The sequence below is a fragment of the Delphinus delphis genome, chromosome 18 (assembly GCF_949987515.2).
Source record: "Delphinus delphis chromosome 18, mDelDel1.2, whole genome shotgun sequence".
Lineage (NCBI taxonomy): Eukaryota > Metazoa > Chordata > Mammalia > Artiodactyla > Delphinidae > Delphinus > Delphinus delphis.
The window spans coordinates 19,995,029-20,008,434 of record NC_082700.1 but is presented as its reverse complement, the minus strand read 5'-3'; the positions used below and the strand labels follow the sequence as shown (position 1 = coordinate 20,008,434).

Sequence of the window (13,406 nt, the reverse complement as noted above, 5' to 3'; positions counted from 1 at the left end):
TCTACCTCCTTTTTTTTTTTTTTTTGGTGGCGCATGGGCTTAGTTGCTCCATGGCATGTGGGATTTTCCTGGACCAGGGCTCGAACCCGTGTCCCCTGCATTGGCAGGTGGATTCCTAACCACTGCGCCACCAGGGAGGTCCCTCCTTTTTGTTTTTGATGACTTAGGTCAGGAGCTATGAGGTACTATGGGTTCCTCTACTGAAGCACCTCTTGCAGTATGCTGTCATTTATTCACATATCTTTCACAGATTGTGGGTTCCCTGAGGTTAGGCCGTCTCTCAGCCATTATTACAACTGCTCAGTCTTGCACAGTGATGGCATCTAGTGGTCTCTCAAAAGTGCTACTGGTGTGAATGAAGAAATGATTAAAAAGCCAGATTGGGAATTCCTTTGTGAAAACGAAAAATTATTACCTAATAATACTTTGGGGGTTAAACTCAAACTTGGGGGGTGTGGGGTGAAAATGAAGACAGTGGTAAAGAAAAGCATGGTATTCTTGTCTTGAGAACTGTTTCAGGGCAGTGGTGCTCAAACTTTAACAAGCCTCCGAATCTGAGGTGGCTTCTTACAATGGGACTCCTGGACCCCATCTCCAGGGGTTCTGATTCTGAAAGTGTGCAGTGACGCAGGGGGATTTGCATTTCTAACAATTTCCCATCTAGTACTGACGCTGCCGGTCCAGGGACCACACTTGGGTAACGTCTGCCTAGGGCAGTGGTTCTCACCCAGGGCTGCACATTGGAATCAGCTGGACAGCTTTTCTGTAGGTCCTGATGCCCAGCAGGGTGGGTGGAGGGCGCCCCCCAACATTAAAGTGATTTAAAGCTACCCAGAGGATTCCCCTGTGAGACGCACTGCAGGAAGTCACCTGCTGCACTAGGAAGGCAGGGTATGCCTTATGGACACAGTCTCCTGTTTCTGTTTGTTTTAGAGGGAGATCAAATGGTTATATAAACCTTAATTAGTTTTCATGACAATATAAGCAATGGTGTTAAATCTGTGCACGTGTGAGAAGGAAAATTATGAAGACCACCTTTCTTTCACGGCATTCTAGATCCAGAGCTGAACGAACTCTCTAGTCACAAACATACTCTCTACCAAAATGCCACCACCGATATTTAGAAAAGTAAAGGGTGCAGGATACAGGTTGGACTTGGTGCCTTTCACACCATTTGCAGAGAGCTTGAGCTAAAAGGAGAGAACTTTTCTTAGCAGTGCCTGGGGGGAAGCCATGCTTTGCCTGGTCGGAACTGATGTTGACCCTGGGAGGAGTTTTCTCTGCAAGGAGGCAGCCGCGGGCCGTAGTTTGGGTTTCCGTGGTGGGGATAAGGAGGGGGCATTTCCTCAGCCACCCAGCGGTGTCCGGAGGACCAGTTCAGGGACAGGACCAGTTCAGGGACAGTTCAGATGCCTGCCCAGGCATCTCCGGGCAGGAACCAGCTGTGCGCAGAGTTGTGGCCGCCAGGGGCCGCCGTTGCACCCCGAGCCGGAGGCTCCGGGTAGATGTCGGCTTTCTAACCCGGCTGGCCTTTGCTCGTCCCCACGGGCAACTCGGGGGTCCACCTGCCGCTCGGAGGTCCCCCCGCCCACCCCCCCACCGGGCTTTTGGTTCCCGGACAGGCCCTCTGAGAGTCATCTCCCACTCCTGGAGTTTGCCTTCAACGCAGCGGGGTTTTAGGAAGCGGGAACCTCTCCAGGATGTCTGGGAAATGACAGGCGAATTTAATCAAATCATCCTGGTGTGACATTGTGAGTGGTCAAGCGGAGGCTGGCCTTGCAAAGAGCACTATCGCCCTTGTGTAAACCGGCGCCCCTGCGCTCCATTGCTCACCTCCTTCCTCCCCCATATTCCTTGGGGCTGGGTTGATTTTTTTTTTTTTTCTTAACACTTAAGACTTGGCCAGAACATCCCTTCTAAAAGACAGCGCTCATAACTTGTTTCTAGCCCTGCGTGACTGCCGGTGTGCCTGTGTCAGCAGTCTGAAGATTCTCTGCCCCCTTTTAAAGACAGAAATCTAGCTGTATTACTCATAATTTGTAAAGAATATCACATTCTGCTTCCCGCTGAAGCCATCCCGGTGTCTGCCTACTTGCTGAGAGGTCTGACTCTTTCAAACTCTATTGAGAAGAAAGCAAGATTAATCTCTTCCCATGTGTTTCCCACCCTCCTCCAAACCAGACGGGAGGAGTTTATGCCTATGCATTTTTAAAGAGTTGAGGTTCTAATTCAAAGGCACACTTCTAAATTAGCTTCTCTGGGCAGGGAACAATTTAAAACTGGTATAATTCATTTATTCTAATGGAGACTCCGTATTTTAACAGTAAACCTACTGCACCACTAATATTTTCTCTGCAAATGTTCCAAGGTAATTGGGAAAGTTTTACTCCATTAGAAGTGCTGAAAACAGTGTGACAAAGATAAAACTGTCCTGTCTTGAGGGCTGTAATATTTGGTTGAGAATATAAAGGAGCGAAAACCAAGTGGATTCAGAACGACAGATGTCATTGCTTCATGACTGTGTTGGGACCTTTATAATTCTACATAAAATGTACATGTTTTTCAGCACAACACCTTATCTCCCTGCATAAAATATACATGTTTCAAAGCACAAAACTCTCCAGTGATCACACATAACAGGTTGTCTGATTTCTTAAAATGTGAGGTCTCATTTTAAAAGTAAAAGTTAAGCAGTATAACATGGTAGACCCTCCTGTATAAACAAAGCCCTGCTCTTAGTTTGTCCCGTGAGCCCTGACTCATCTGCTAATAACATGCACATGCTTTGGTACCAGTGTGGGTACAGCCGGGAAACCAACGCCACTCACCATAAAGGATGGTTAATGTGGACACGGGCATGACAAGGAAACCCAGCAGCATATCAGCTATGGCAAGTGACATCAGGAAATAGTTGGTGGCATTCTGCAGCTTTTTCTCTAGGGACACTGCCATGATGACGAGTATGTTTCCAGCAATGGTTAGAATAATCACTACAGTTGTCAACAAAGCAGACCAGTTCTTTTCCTGGAGATGAAGTAAGGAGAAGCAGGGTGGTGACAGGCAGCCCTCACAGGAAAGGTTGGTTCGATTTTCTGAGTCCACTGTCCAGTTAAACGCATCCGAAGTGTTAGCTTCTCCGGAGTTAAAGTCGTTGTTGTAGAGCCTTGTGTCGTCATTTAATCGCATTAAGGAGTTTGTAGTTGAGCTCAGAGAAGTGTTTTCTTCACAGAGAATATCCATGTCTAAGCTGGAACTTGTAGCAGATGAAGTACCGAAAAACCGAGTTACAGGCTCTGCTCACCATTCAGCTTTACGTCCCCATGCTCTGTCACAGGCTGGCGTACGTGCTGGGCTTCTTTGGTTGGCTTTTTTTCTCCCATTATTACAATAGTAGTTAAAGAACTGCGGTGGCTTCCTTATATTTCCTTCCTTCACAATTTCAGTAGAATCCTTTGTCTGGCTTGATTTTTTTCTCCAAGGCAAGGGCAAAAAAGCAGAATGAACTTTTAACATACAGGTTGCTGCGTTTTTAGCGGTCAGGGAGAAAAATGTGATCCTGGCCAAAAAAAAAAGTTTTGTAACTACCGGGAATCTCTCTTAGCTCTGTCTCATTCGGTTGGTTATGCTGATAATACTAGTTGAGCCACGGCAGCGTTAAAACAGCAAGCAATCCAAAACAGTGGGGCTGGAGGTACTCTACACTGACAGTCAATTAAAAATACAGCCAGGGTTAATTCCATAGTAATTGGATGTACTTTGGGTTATAGGTCTCCGTCAGTCTTAGGCTGAATCGCCACGGCTGCTGGCAGGAATGTCAGCTTGTATCATGTGGCTTAGTTAATCAAAGAAAGAAAAAGTCTTCAGCAAAGATCAGCAGACAACTTTCCACTCTAGAGATTCTCACTGAAACGATTACATTTCGGCCAAGCAGCCTTTCAAGCCAGAAAGAAAATTATACAGCAATAAAATACAGCAGCCTGACTTACATAGGTCGGTCTTCAGGGTCCACACGGTAGACACACTTGGCTGTTCGGTGACTCGCTGCATCTCTCATGGCGATTAAGCCGGCAGAAAGCCCCTTTTTCCCTGAGCGTCGTCCATCAGCGTCATAGTAATTCGATTTCTGTTTTGCTGACTTCAAAAACTGCCTGGGAGAGTCGAGCCAGTTCCAGCGCTGCAAGGTCCGCGGCGGCTCCCTCTGCCCCCGCCTGGCTGGGTCCCTCCCTCCCTCCCTCCCGCGGGGCTCGCCTGGGCCGGGCGCGCGGTGAGACATCGTCCCCAGCCCCTCTCAAAGTCGCACAGAAGACATCGCAGGGCACAAAGTAGGCAGAGGCGCCTGCACACGGGCACTCGTGGTTTCCCCGGGAATGGACTTGCTGCCGGGCCGCCTCGTTCACTCCGGCAGCCCTCCCTCTATCTGTGTGTCATAAACTGCAAGGTAGCAACAGCCAGGGAGGGCGGACCAGACGGGCTTTATTTATTTTTCTTCCCTCTTTTTGCTACGTATTAACAGTGGGAAGTTTTCCACTGTTTTTTAAAAAGAGAGAAACGGGAGAAATCGCCCTTTGTACAGATTCCTAAGGCAGGTAAGCCCCACTGAGACGTTTTTTAGGGTGAAGGGTGAAGAGAGAACGTAAATGAAGCCAGAGAACGGTATATCCTAGGAGCATCGGTGCTTCCACGCAGAGCCCACCGAGCTTGTGCCTGAAGTGGAATTACTGACATCGGTGACGGGCTCAGAGTGGCCGAGCAGATTTTTGGTGCTAACGCTGATAAACTATCAGTACTGTTTATTATTAAATACATACGTCATTCAACTAGCTTATTTTCTTCGGCAGAAACATACCCCCTAGAAGTAATTCAATACCTCACATGTGGAAGAGAATAAGGTGGTTTCTCCAGAGGTAACACTAAAGGACAACCAGCTTTACTTCTAAGAAAGCTCCTCAGATTGTTCAAGAAGGTAGATATGTCAGGGGCTGTGTGTGTGTGTGGGTGCGTGTGTGTATCCTTATTTTTACAGGTGGGAAAATGGATTTTTTCCTGAATAGTTTTCTGGGTTTCTGTCCATCTTCTTATTCTTTACATTTTCCCTAGACAAATGAACCTCCTCCCATGCCTTCAACATGTTTTTGGCCAAATCTGTACCTTCACGGTGGGTTATTTTCCTCAGCTCCCAACCTAAATATCTAGCTGCCCAGCAGGCCCTTCTATCTCTAGCCTAGGTAGACCTTGACCTTAGCATCTTTTTTTTTTCCCATCCCGCTGCCCACCTCTCAGTGCTTATTTCCACCCGTTCACTTGGTGAAGGATTCACCATGTCTTTCCACACCTATTCCCTCGTTCTCACGGCCCGATCTTAAGAAGTCTCCAGTGCCACCTCTGTGTATGTATTTCTCAAATCTCTTCTCCAGCCCCCAGCTCTCACTTCTTTGGTTAAAGGCGGCTGCATCATTGTCTCCTGGGCTGGAGCATGAGGTCCCTCCTCACTGCCCCTCTGTTTCCCGAGTAGGGGTTGGGCGGGTGAGGGTAAGGGGTGATTGCCACGTATTGTAGACCCAGCAGCTGAGAGAGCACAGGCTTTGGGGTTAGAGTTCCCTAGTTTTGAACCACAGCTGTGTAACTCATAAGCAGCAGAACCCCGGACAATCTAGTTGCTCCCTTTGATCGTAATGAAGCTGAAATGTGATAACGAGTAGAAATATATAGCCCGTGTCTGACTGCTCTTGAAGAATGTTAGCCATGTTAATTCTTACGAATGTTCTTATTGATATTACTAAAAACCCCTGCAGTTTGTGTTTGCATTCCTTCAGTCTCTGTAGGGCACATGGATTCTGTCTTTGCCCAAGCCCACCGCTCCCCCTTTTCAGGCCTGGACTCCTGTAACTCTCCCACCAGCAGCCTACATGCGGATGAACTTGGAAGTTTCTGAGGATTTTTAAGCATTGGTACTTGCAGTTTCCTGTGTCTGGAGTACTCCCACCACCCCCCTTTTTGTGTCCATTTGGCAAATTCCTACTCAGCTTTCAAGGCTCAGTTCCAGTGTTATGTCCTCTGAGAATCCCAGGCCACCGCTTACCACCTGTGTGACCTTGATTAAGCTGCTTAACCTCTCTGTGCTGTGATTTCCTCACCTGTAAATAGGGAATAATAATAATTCCTACCTCCGTCAGTCTTAGGCTGAATCGCAACGGCTGCTGGCAGGATTGATGTGAGGGTTAAATAAACTTACATATGTGCTTGGCACCTTTTACACCCTCAGGAAAGGTTAATTGTTATTGTTGTTGAGCTTCCTGTTAGAGAGTTTTCTGTGGCACTCCTTCCCTGTGTAGGCAGAGGCTATAGCACCTTCTACAGTCTTCTGTGTGAACACTTCTCACACTGTATGTAAGCCCCATGAGGGCAAAGGCTATGTTTTTGTTGTTCAAGGTATGGTGCCTAGGTATATGTGAATGAATGAATGATTTATCATTACCTGTTTACATGTCTGTCATCTTTATTAGATGGTGAGCTTCTTATTCATCTCTGTACCCTCAATACCAAGCATGATGTCCTTTAATGGGATGTCCTTGGTAGATGCATTTTGAAGGAATATATGAATTGATTGTTAGCATATATTGAAAAGCAGACTCAGGGAGACTCCTCTAAACACTTTTTAATTAGTTTGTCCAATGGGATACTAAATTTTATTTTTTTAAAAAAAGGCAAAGGAAACAACAGGTTCCTACTGTATAGCATAAGGAACTATATTCAATATCCTGTAATAAACCATAATGGAAAAGAATACGAAAAAGAATGTATATATATAACTGAATCACTTTGCTGTACACCAGAAACCAACACAACATTGTAAATCAACTATACTTCAATTTAAAAAAGTGAAAAAAAAGGAAAGGAAAATATGATGAAAAAAGAACACTTCAGTGTTGGAAGGTGATTCTAAAGCTTTTTGATGCTAAATCTTGTCTTACTGATTGTTGTGTTTCAGTTCTTAAAGATATCTGATGTTCTCAGGCCATTCTTCTTCCTGAAGAACAGCTAGGTTTCCAGTCATGGCAAAGCTAGTCATATGAGTGTCTTGGTGTATAGTTTATATTGTGAGAGAATTTTTTTAGTAACCATCTAAGATTATTTGCACTTTCTATTGCGGTTTTGTGAATGCTTGTCAAGGACAAAGCAATATGGGCAAAATCTCAGTCCTTGACTCCTGGTACTTGAACAGAGCTTGACTATTAATAGCCTGAGAATTAGATTTGGTCCGGAGGGTTTCTTGCAGATCAGACACCCCTTTGAGCCTGGTGAAAGGGGTGCGTATTGGCTGCTGTAGCGGACACTGGTGTGTGACGCCTCTCTCCCTTCAAGGCTGAGGCACTCACTCTCTCTGCTGCTGGAAGTGTTGGTAGCTGATGGCTCTCAGCTGATCCTCCCTGTGGAAATGACCCTCAAAGAGGCCACCGTGCCCATAGTTGTGCCCCTTTCCTAGGGCAGCCAGGATACAGTGATTGGTCTGTTGTGAAGATATAAAAGTCTGGCCCCCTCTGCCTCAAGGCTGGACAACACTTAAGGGCTGCCCTGGTTCCAGAGCTGCCCACCTTTGTTGTGGTTGTGTCACAGTTACACTCCTCCCCCTGCCTAGTCGTGTTTCCCGATAGGTGTTGGTCTGGAGCTTTCCACAGTAAACGGGTACACAAGGGTTCCCAGGGAACCCAATCTAAGACTTCTATTTTTAAATTTGTGTTTCAATGACTTGATGCTACCTCCGGATGAGTTGCATGTCCTACAGAGAACAGAGAGATAAGTATTGTCTATATCGTTGCATGCTTTCTTGACACAAACTTGGAATTGTTTGATAGACGACTGGCTTTACCGTCTAATAATTGCGAGAAGGAATTTGAGGTCAACAACTCCAAAATGAAATTTATTATTTTGGACAGAATTACTCCAGTACTTAATTGGACTTTCTTTAAGGGTACGTTTTGCAACTAGTTTATTCTGGGGGATTCACTAAAAAATGTTGATTTTATTTTTTCAGAGACTGCAGTGGTATTTATAGCCTCTGTTTGAATTTTTCCAGACTAAAGTTACTGGGTTCTGAAACATTAGTGCCTTAGAGATGTTAATATATGTAAGAAAAACATAAAGTTCCTTGAGCAATTGAACCTGGAACATACAGCATCCTGTAGCCTCTCTTAGAGATTTACAGTGCACAGAAGCATGTTCAAGGCTCTGAGAGATCCTGCAGTGAAGGCATTTGTTTTTTATTTTTCCCACTCCCCCTCCAGCCCCCAGAACACTCATTGCAGGAAAATTTATTTGTTAAAATTGAGTTATATTTTACATTCATTAAAATATTAATATCTTAAATGGTTCAATGCATTTTGATAAATATATTATACACCCATATAACTATTACCCAGTCAAGACATCTACCATTTCCATAATTTCTGAAAGTTCCCTTATGCCCTCTTTGGACCTTCACTTAAATGGAAACATGTAGTACATGCTCATTTTGTGTCTGGCTTATTTTGCTTAACTGTATGTATGTAAGATTCATTCATGTTGCTGTGAGTAAATTTTTTTTTTTAATGGATTGCAGTCTGGGAAACTTAAATGGCCTGGACATTTGGGGTGTCAATCACTTATTTTTATTCAAAGAAGCATAGACTAGATCCTTCTTCTGTCTGTTCTTTTTAGGCTTTGTTTTTAAAGACAGTGGCCACCTTAACCCTCCACTCAATTGTACCTGATTTTCTTCTAAATTGGCCACGTAGAATTTGTTTATTTCATGTTCATTCTTGACAATATGTCCCTGAGACTTCTATTAATCAAATCTTACTAATGGTCTAAGAATGAGAAAAAGAATTTCCCAGATTTCCTGAATGATATGTAATCCATCATTTCCTTTGGGTGTTCCAGTTCTGAGGTTTGGAACAAGCCTGACCGCTTGACCACTGCATGCTTGGAAAGCAGTGTCTTGCATTGCCTTCTGTTAATGTCATTGGCATGTGTGAAAAGAAACAACTACTTGAAATTAGCTAATGACTGTCATCTGTCTTTTCAGTTTTCCCACGGTGGTGTCTAGTTTTAACAATATTCATAAATTTAATGGATAATTACCAAGTGCTGTGTCAGACACTGTTTTAGGAGCTAAGTAATACCGTGAAGATGGACAGTGTTTCTGCCTTAATTCATTCACTTAAGGAATTGTTGGCGGTAGCAAGTGTGAGTATAGGGTTGAGGTATAAACTGGGCTGTCAATGGCCTGTTGATGGTATTTAAAGTCTGAAACTGGGCGAGATCATCCAGAGAGTGAATGGGGATATGAAAAGAAAGAGGTCTGAGGACTGAGCCTTGGATTACTCCAGTCAGGGAGTTGTAGAGGGACCAGTCAAGTAGATGGAGAAGAAGCAACCAGTGAGTAAGGAGGGGTGCAAAAAGAGAGTGATATCCTGGAAGTCAGGTGAAGACTCAAGAATAGAGAGTGCTCAACTGGGTCAAATGCTCGTGATAGCCTGAGTATCATGAGAACCAAGAAATGACCATCAAATTTGTCAAAATGGAAGCCTTTGGTGGCCCTAACTGGAACTGTTCCAATGGAGTGGTTACAGTAAAAGTCCAACTAAGTGGGTTTAAGAAAAAATGGGAGAAGTTACAATGAATGTAAAGAGCTACTTTGAGGATTAAAAAAAAAAACAACACAGCAGAATAATGCAGTAGTAATTGAAGGGTGATAAGAGGCAAAGACTTTTTTTTTTTTCAGGATAGGATAAATTATGACATGTTTTTGTGCTGATGGGAACAGTCCAGTAGAAAAGGGGAAATTGACAGTGCAATAGAGGCAGGAGATAATTGCTGGAATGAGGTCCTTGATTTGATGAAAAGGGATGGGTCAAGGACACAAGTGGAAGGGGGGGTCCCTCCACCATAACAAGAGAGAAGACAGAATATTGTGGGCTCAGGTACAGGCAGCTGGTAGATGTGTTGATGTCAGATGATGATCAGAGTCCTTTATAAGGTTTGTATTTTAGTTAGGGGAGAAAGTAAATATATTTGTCATTTAAGTTCTGTGAGGAAGTGGTATTGCGAAAGAACGAGGGACATTTTTTATAAGGGGATCAGGGAGGGTCTCCTGTGGTCTTCTGATCAGAGGTGAGATCAGGAGGATGAGAAGATGGGGGAAGACTCGGCAGGAGCAGCACGTGGGGAGACCCTGAGGCTGGACCAGGCTTGGTGTGGCGGGGCGAGGCGGGGTTCTGAGGACTGGTTGGGATTGGGGGGGATTGGTGCGGGATGAACCCTGAGAGGTGGTCAGGCATCATTAAGGCTTTTTGGGCCAGGCTGAATAGTCTGGATTATATTCCAAGTACAGTGGGAAGTCACCTAGGGTTTCAGGCAGTGAAATACCGTAATTTAAGTTATAAAATGTGATGCCTATTTAGATGAAGGCATTGAAGAGTCCATTGGATTTGGCAACATGGGTTGGTTGGTGACCTTGATAAACACCAGTTTCATCGAAAATGTTAAAATCTACAAGAGCAACGTGGTGGTGGTGAGCAGGGTGAGTTCCGAGAGTGTGAGGTGGAAGGATATAAATTATATAGTGTCTCCAAGTGATAGGTGTCGTGGAAAAAACTAAAGCATGGGAAGGGGATAGGCACTGGAGCAGGGGTTGTAATAGTAGGTGGTCAGGGAAGGCTGTATTTGATCAGTGACTTGAAATAGGAGAGGGAATGATCCAGGCAGATATAGGGGGAGTGGGGTGAAGGTTGTTTGGCAAATTTCTCTCTGAGCAAAGGGCTTGAGGGGCATGACTGGGGTGGGTAAGACAGAGCAATGAGGTCACTGTGGCTGCAGCCGCATGAGTGGGCTGGGAGTCCACGGGTCACTATGGGCAAAAGATTTGGCATTTGGCCACAGTGACGTGGGAAGCCATTTGATTTGGGCGGAAGTGCGCCATGCTCTGACATACGTTTTTTTTAAATGATTTTTATTGGGGTATAGTTGCTTTACAATATTGTGTTAGTGTCTGCTGTACAGCAAAGTGAATCAGTTATATGTACACATATATCCCGGTTTTTAGATTTCCTTCCCATTGAGGTCACCACAGAGCATTGAGCAGCATTCCCTGTGCTCTACAGTAGGTTCTTATTAGTTATTTTATACATAGTAATGTATATATGTCAATCCCAATCTCCCAAGTCATCCTCCCTGCCGCTTTCCCCCTTGGTATCCATAAATTTGTTCTCTACATCTGTGTCTGACATACATTTAAACTGATTACTCTGGCTGCTTTGAGAACAGAATGAAATGAGGGGTGAGTAGCGGGTAGGATGGAAACAGGATGTTGGTTTCAAGGTGAGAGAACGGTGGCTTGGACTAAGGTAGTGCTAATGGGTTTGTGAGAAGTGATCAGATTCTGTGTATATTTTGAAAATAGAGCCAACAGGACTTGCTGATGGATAGACAGGATGTGGCGTGTGAGAAAGAGAGCGGTGACAGGACGACTTTAGATCTGAGTAACTGGAAGGATGGAATTGCCCTTCACTGAAGTGCTTCAGTGGGGAGCAAGTTTGGGGAGCAAGGGTGAATACCAGATCAGTTTCGGGCATGTCAAACTTGAGATGTCTATGACAAACAAATGACTATGCTGAATCCAGGGTAGAGTGGAGAGTCCAGGCTGCAGATGTAAATTAGGAAATGGTCAGTGTATAGGGGGTATTGAAAGCCATGAGATAGGATGAGATTTCCCAACATCTGAGGAGAGAAAGAAGCAGTTGGAGAGCTGAATCCAATGATACCTCAACATTTGGAAGTGAGGAAGAACCAGCAGAGGAGACTGGTGTGTAGGCGCGGTGAGGAAGGGGGAAACACAGAGAAATATTTTCTTCCCTTGGTCTTAGAAGGAAATATTTCAAGGAGGAGAGAAGGCAAATGAAATACCGTGAAGCTTTAAGATTCATATAGTTGAGGAGCATTTCATTATGTGGGAAGTTACTCAAACATTAACTAGAAGCAGGATAAAAACTCCAAAGAGTATGACCTCAACTTTAAAAACCACATGTGCGTGGTCCTAAACTGAGAGGAAATGCATGGAAGCTTTCACAGTAATCACCTGGGCCAAGGAGTTATGGTGATTTCTTGTTTATGTTTATTTTGGATTTTATAAAATTTCTGAAGCATGTATGTGTTATGTTTAAAAACATAAAATAATTTTAAAATATTTAAACTAATTAAAGGTCATAGGAAGAGAGGCAGGGATAATCTTCTGTTCTAACCATGACTGGGATATACTGGGTTCAAGGTGAGATGTTAAAAAGACAAAAAACCCACAGCTTGTTCTCTTTAGGCATAGCAGTTGTATTATTCAGGATAATTATTGGCAAATGGTAGAAATCCAAGACGAAGAAGCGTCAAAGGAGCTTCTTAGGTAATTGACAAGTCCAGGAATGGAACTGGTACTTCAGGCATGGCTGGATTAAATGGCTGAAAAGGTGCAGACTCTATTTCTATCTCTGAAATCTGTTTTCCTCTCAGTTGACCTGATTTTCTTCTACTACACATGGCTTTCTTCACGGGACTGGGAAAGATAGCTGTTGGCAGTCCTGATTTTACATAAGCTTGTGAAACAGGATTTAACTTTGTGACATTCCTTTAGCACATGCAGGGAAGACCCTGACTGGACCTGCGTGGGTCACTTGCCCGTTTCTGAACCAATCATGGTGGCTGGGAGGAATGGAGCCCTCGAATTGGCCAGTCTGGGACCTGCCACCTGCTCATTCCCGGGGGGAGAGGTCAAGGCAAAGTGATTGACTGCTTCCTTGGGACTGTATGGAATGGACCCCTTTCCCAAATAAGGATTTCTGCCCACACTAGTAAAACGATGACTATCCACTCTGTTAGTGGAAAGTCATACTTGGCTTATCTATTTTTTTTGCCATGTGTTTTTATTCAGTCATATAGGCTCTGGTGCCCGAGTCATACTTAGGTATTACTATGTCTTAAAATTGGTTTTTATTTTAACTAATAAAATACACGCATATTATTAAAAAACCATGTAGAAAAGGATCTCCCTTCCAATCATACTGCCCATATTTTAGATCCTCTCAGATACTTTCTTTGCATATGCAAGTGTGTTTGCATGAGTGTATGCATACATGTGATATATAGACGTATATATAATATATACGCATACATGTGATATATGTATATATAATTATATTAAATTTTTAATTAAATATATAAATTTAAAAAATAGGCAATACAATTCTTCTGAAGGACATGCCATGATTCATTTGACCAGTCTCTTCTTGATAAACAGGTAAATAATGTATTAGGATTGAAAATACTAAATTTCAAAGATACCACCAAATATCTATTCAAAATAATGTTAATTTATATTTCCACCA

General features: G+C 43.8%; 1 protein-coding gene across 2 annotated transcripts in view; it reads right to left on the bottom strand.

Moving 5' to 3' along the window:
• The window catches only part of HTR2A (5-hydroxytryptamine receptor 2A), a 55,001-nt gene extending 50,837 nt beyond the window's left edge, over positions 1-4,164 (bottom strand). The window contains exons 1-2 of one of the 2 annotated variants that reach the window (XM_059996238.1): positions 3,987-4,164; positions 2,829-3,556 (exon numbers count right to left, since the gene is read on the bottom strand). In XM_059996238.1, the coding sequence (XP_059852221.1) occupies positions 2,829-3,240 (412 nt within the window). In that variant the 5' untranslated portion in view covers positions 3,241-3,556; positions 3,987-4,164. The remainder of the gene's footprint in view (positions 1-2,828; positions 3,557-3,986) is intronic. The other variant, XM_059996239.1, reaches the window with a different exon arrangement.
• Between the last annotated feature and the right edge of the window lie 9,242 nt (positions 4,165-13,406).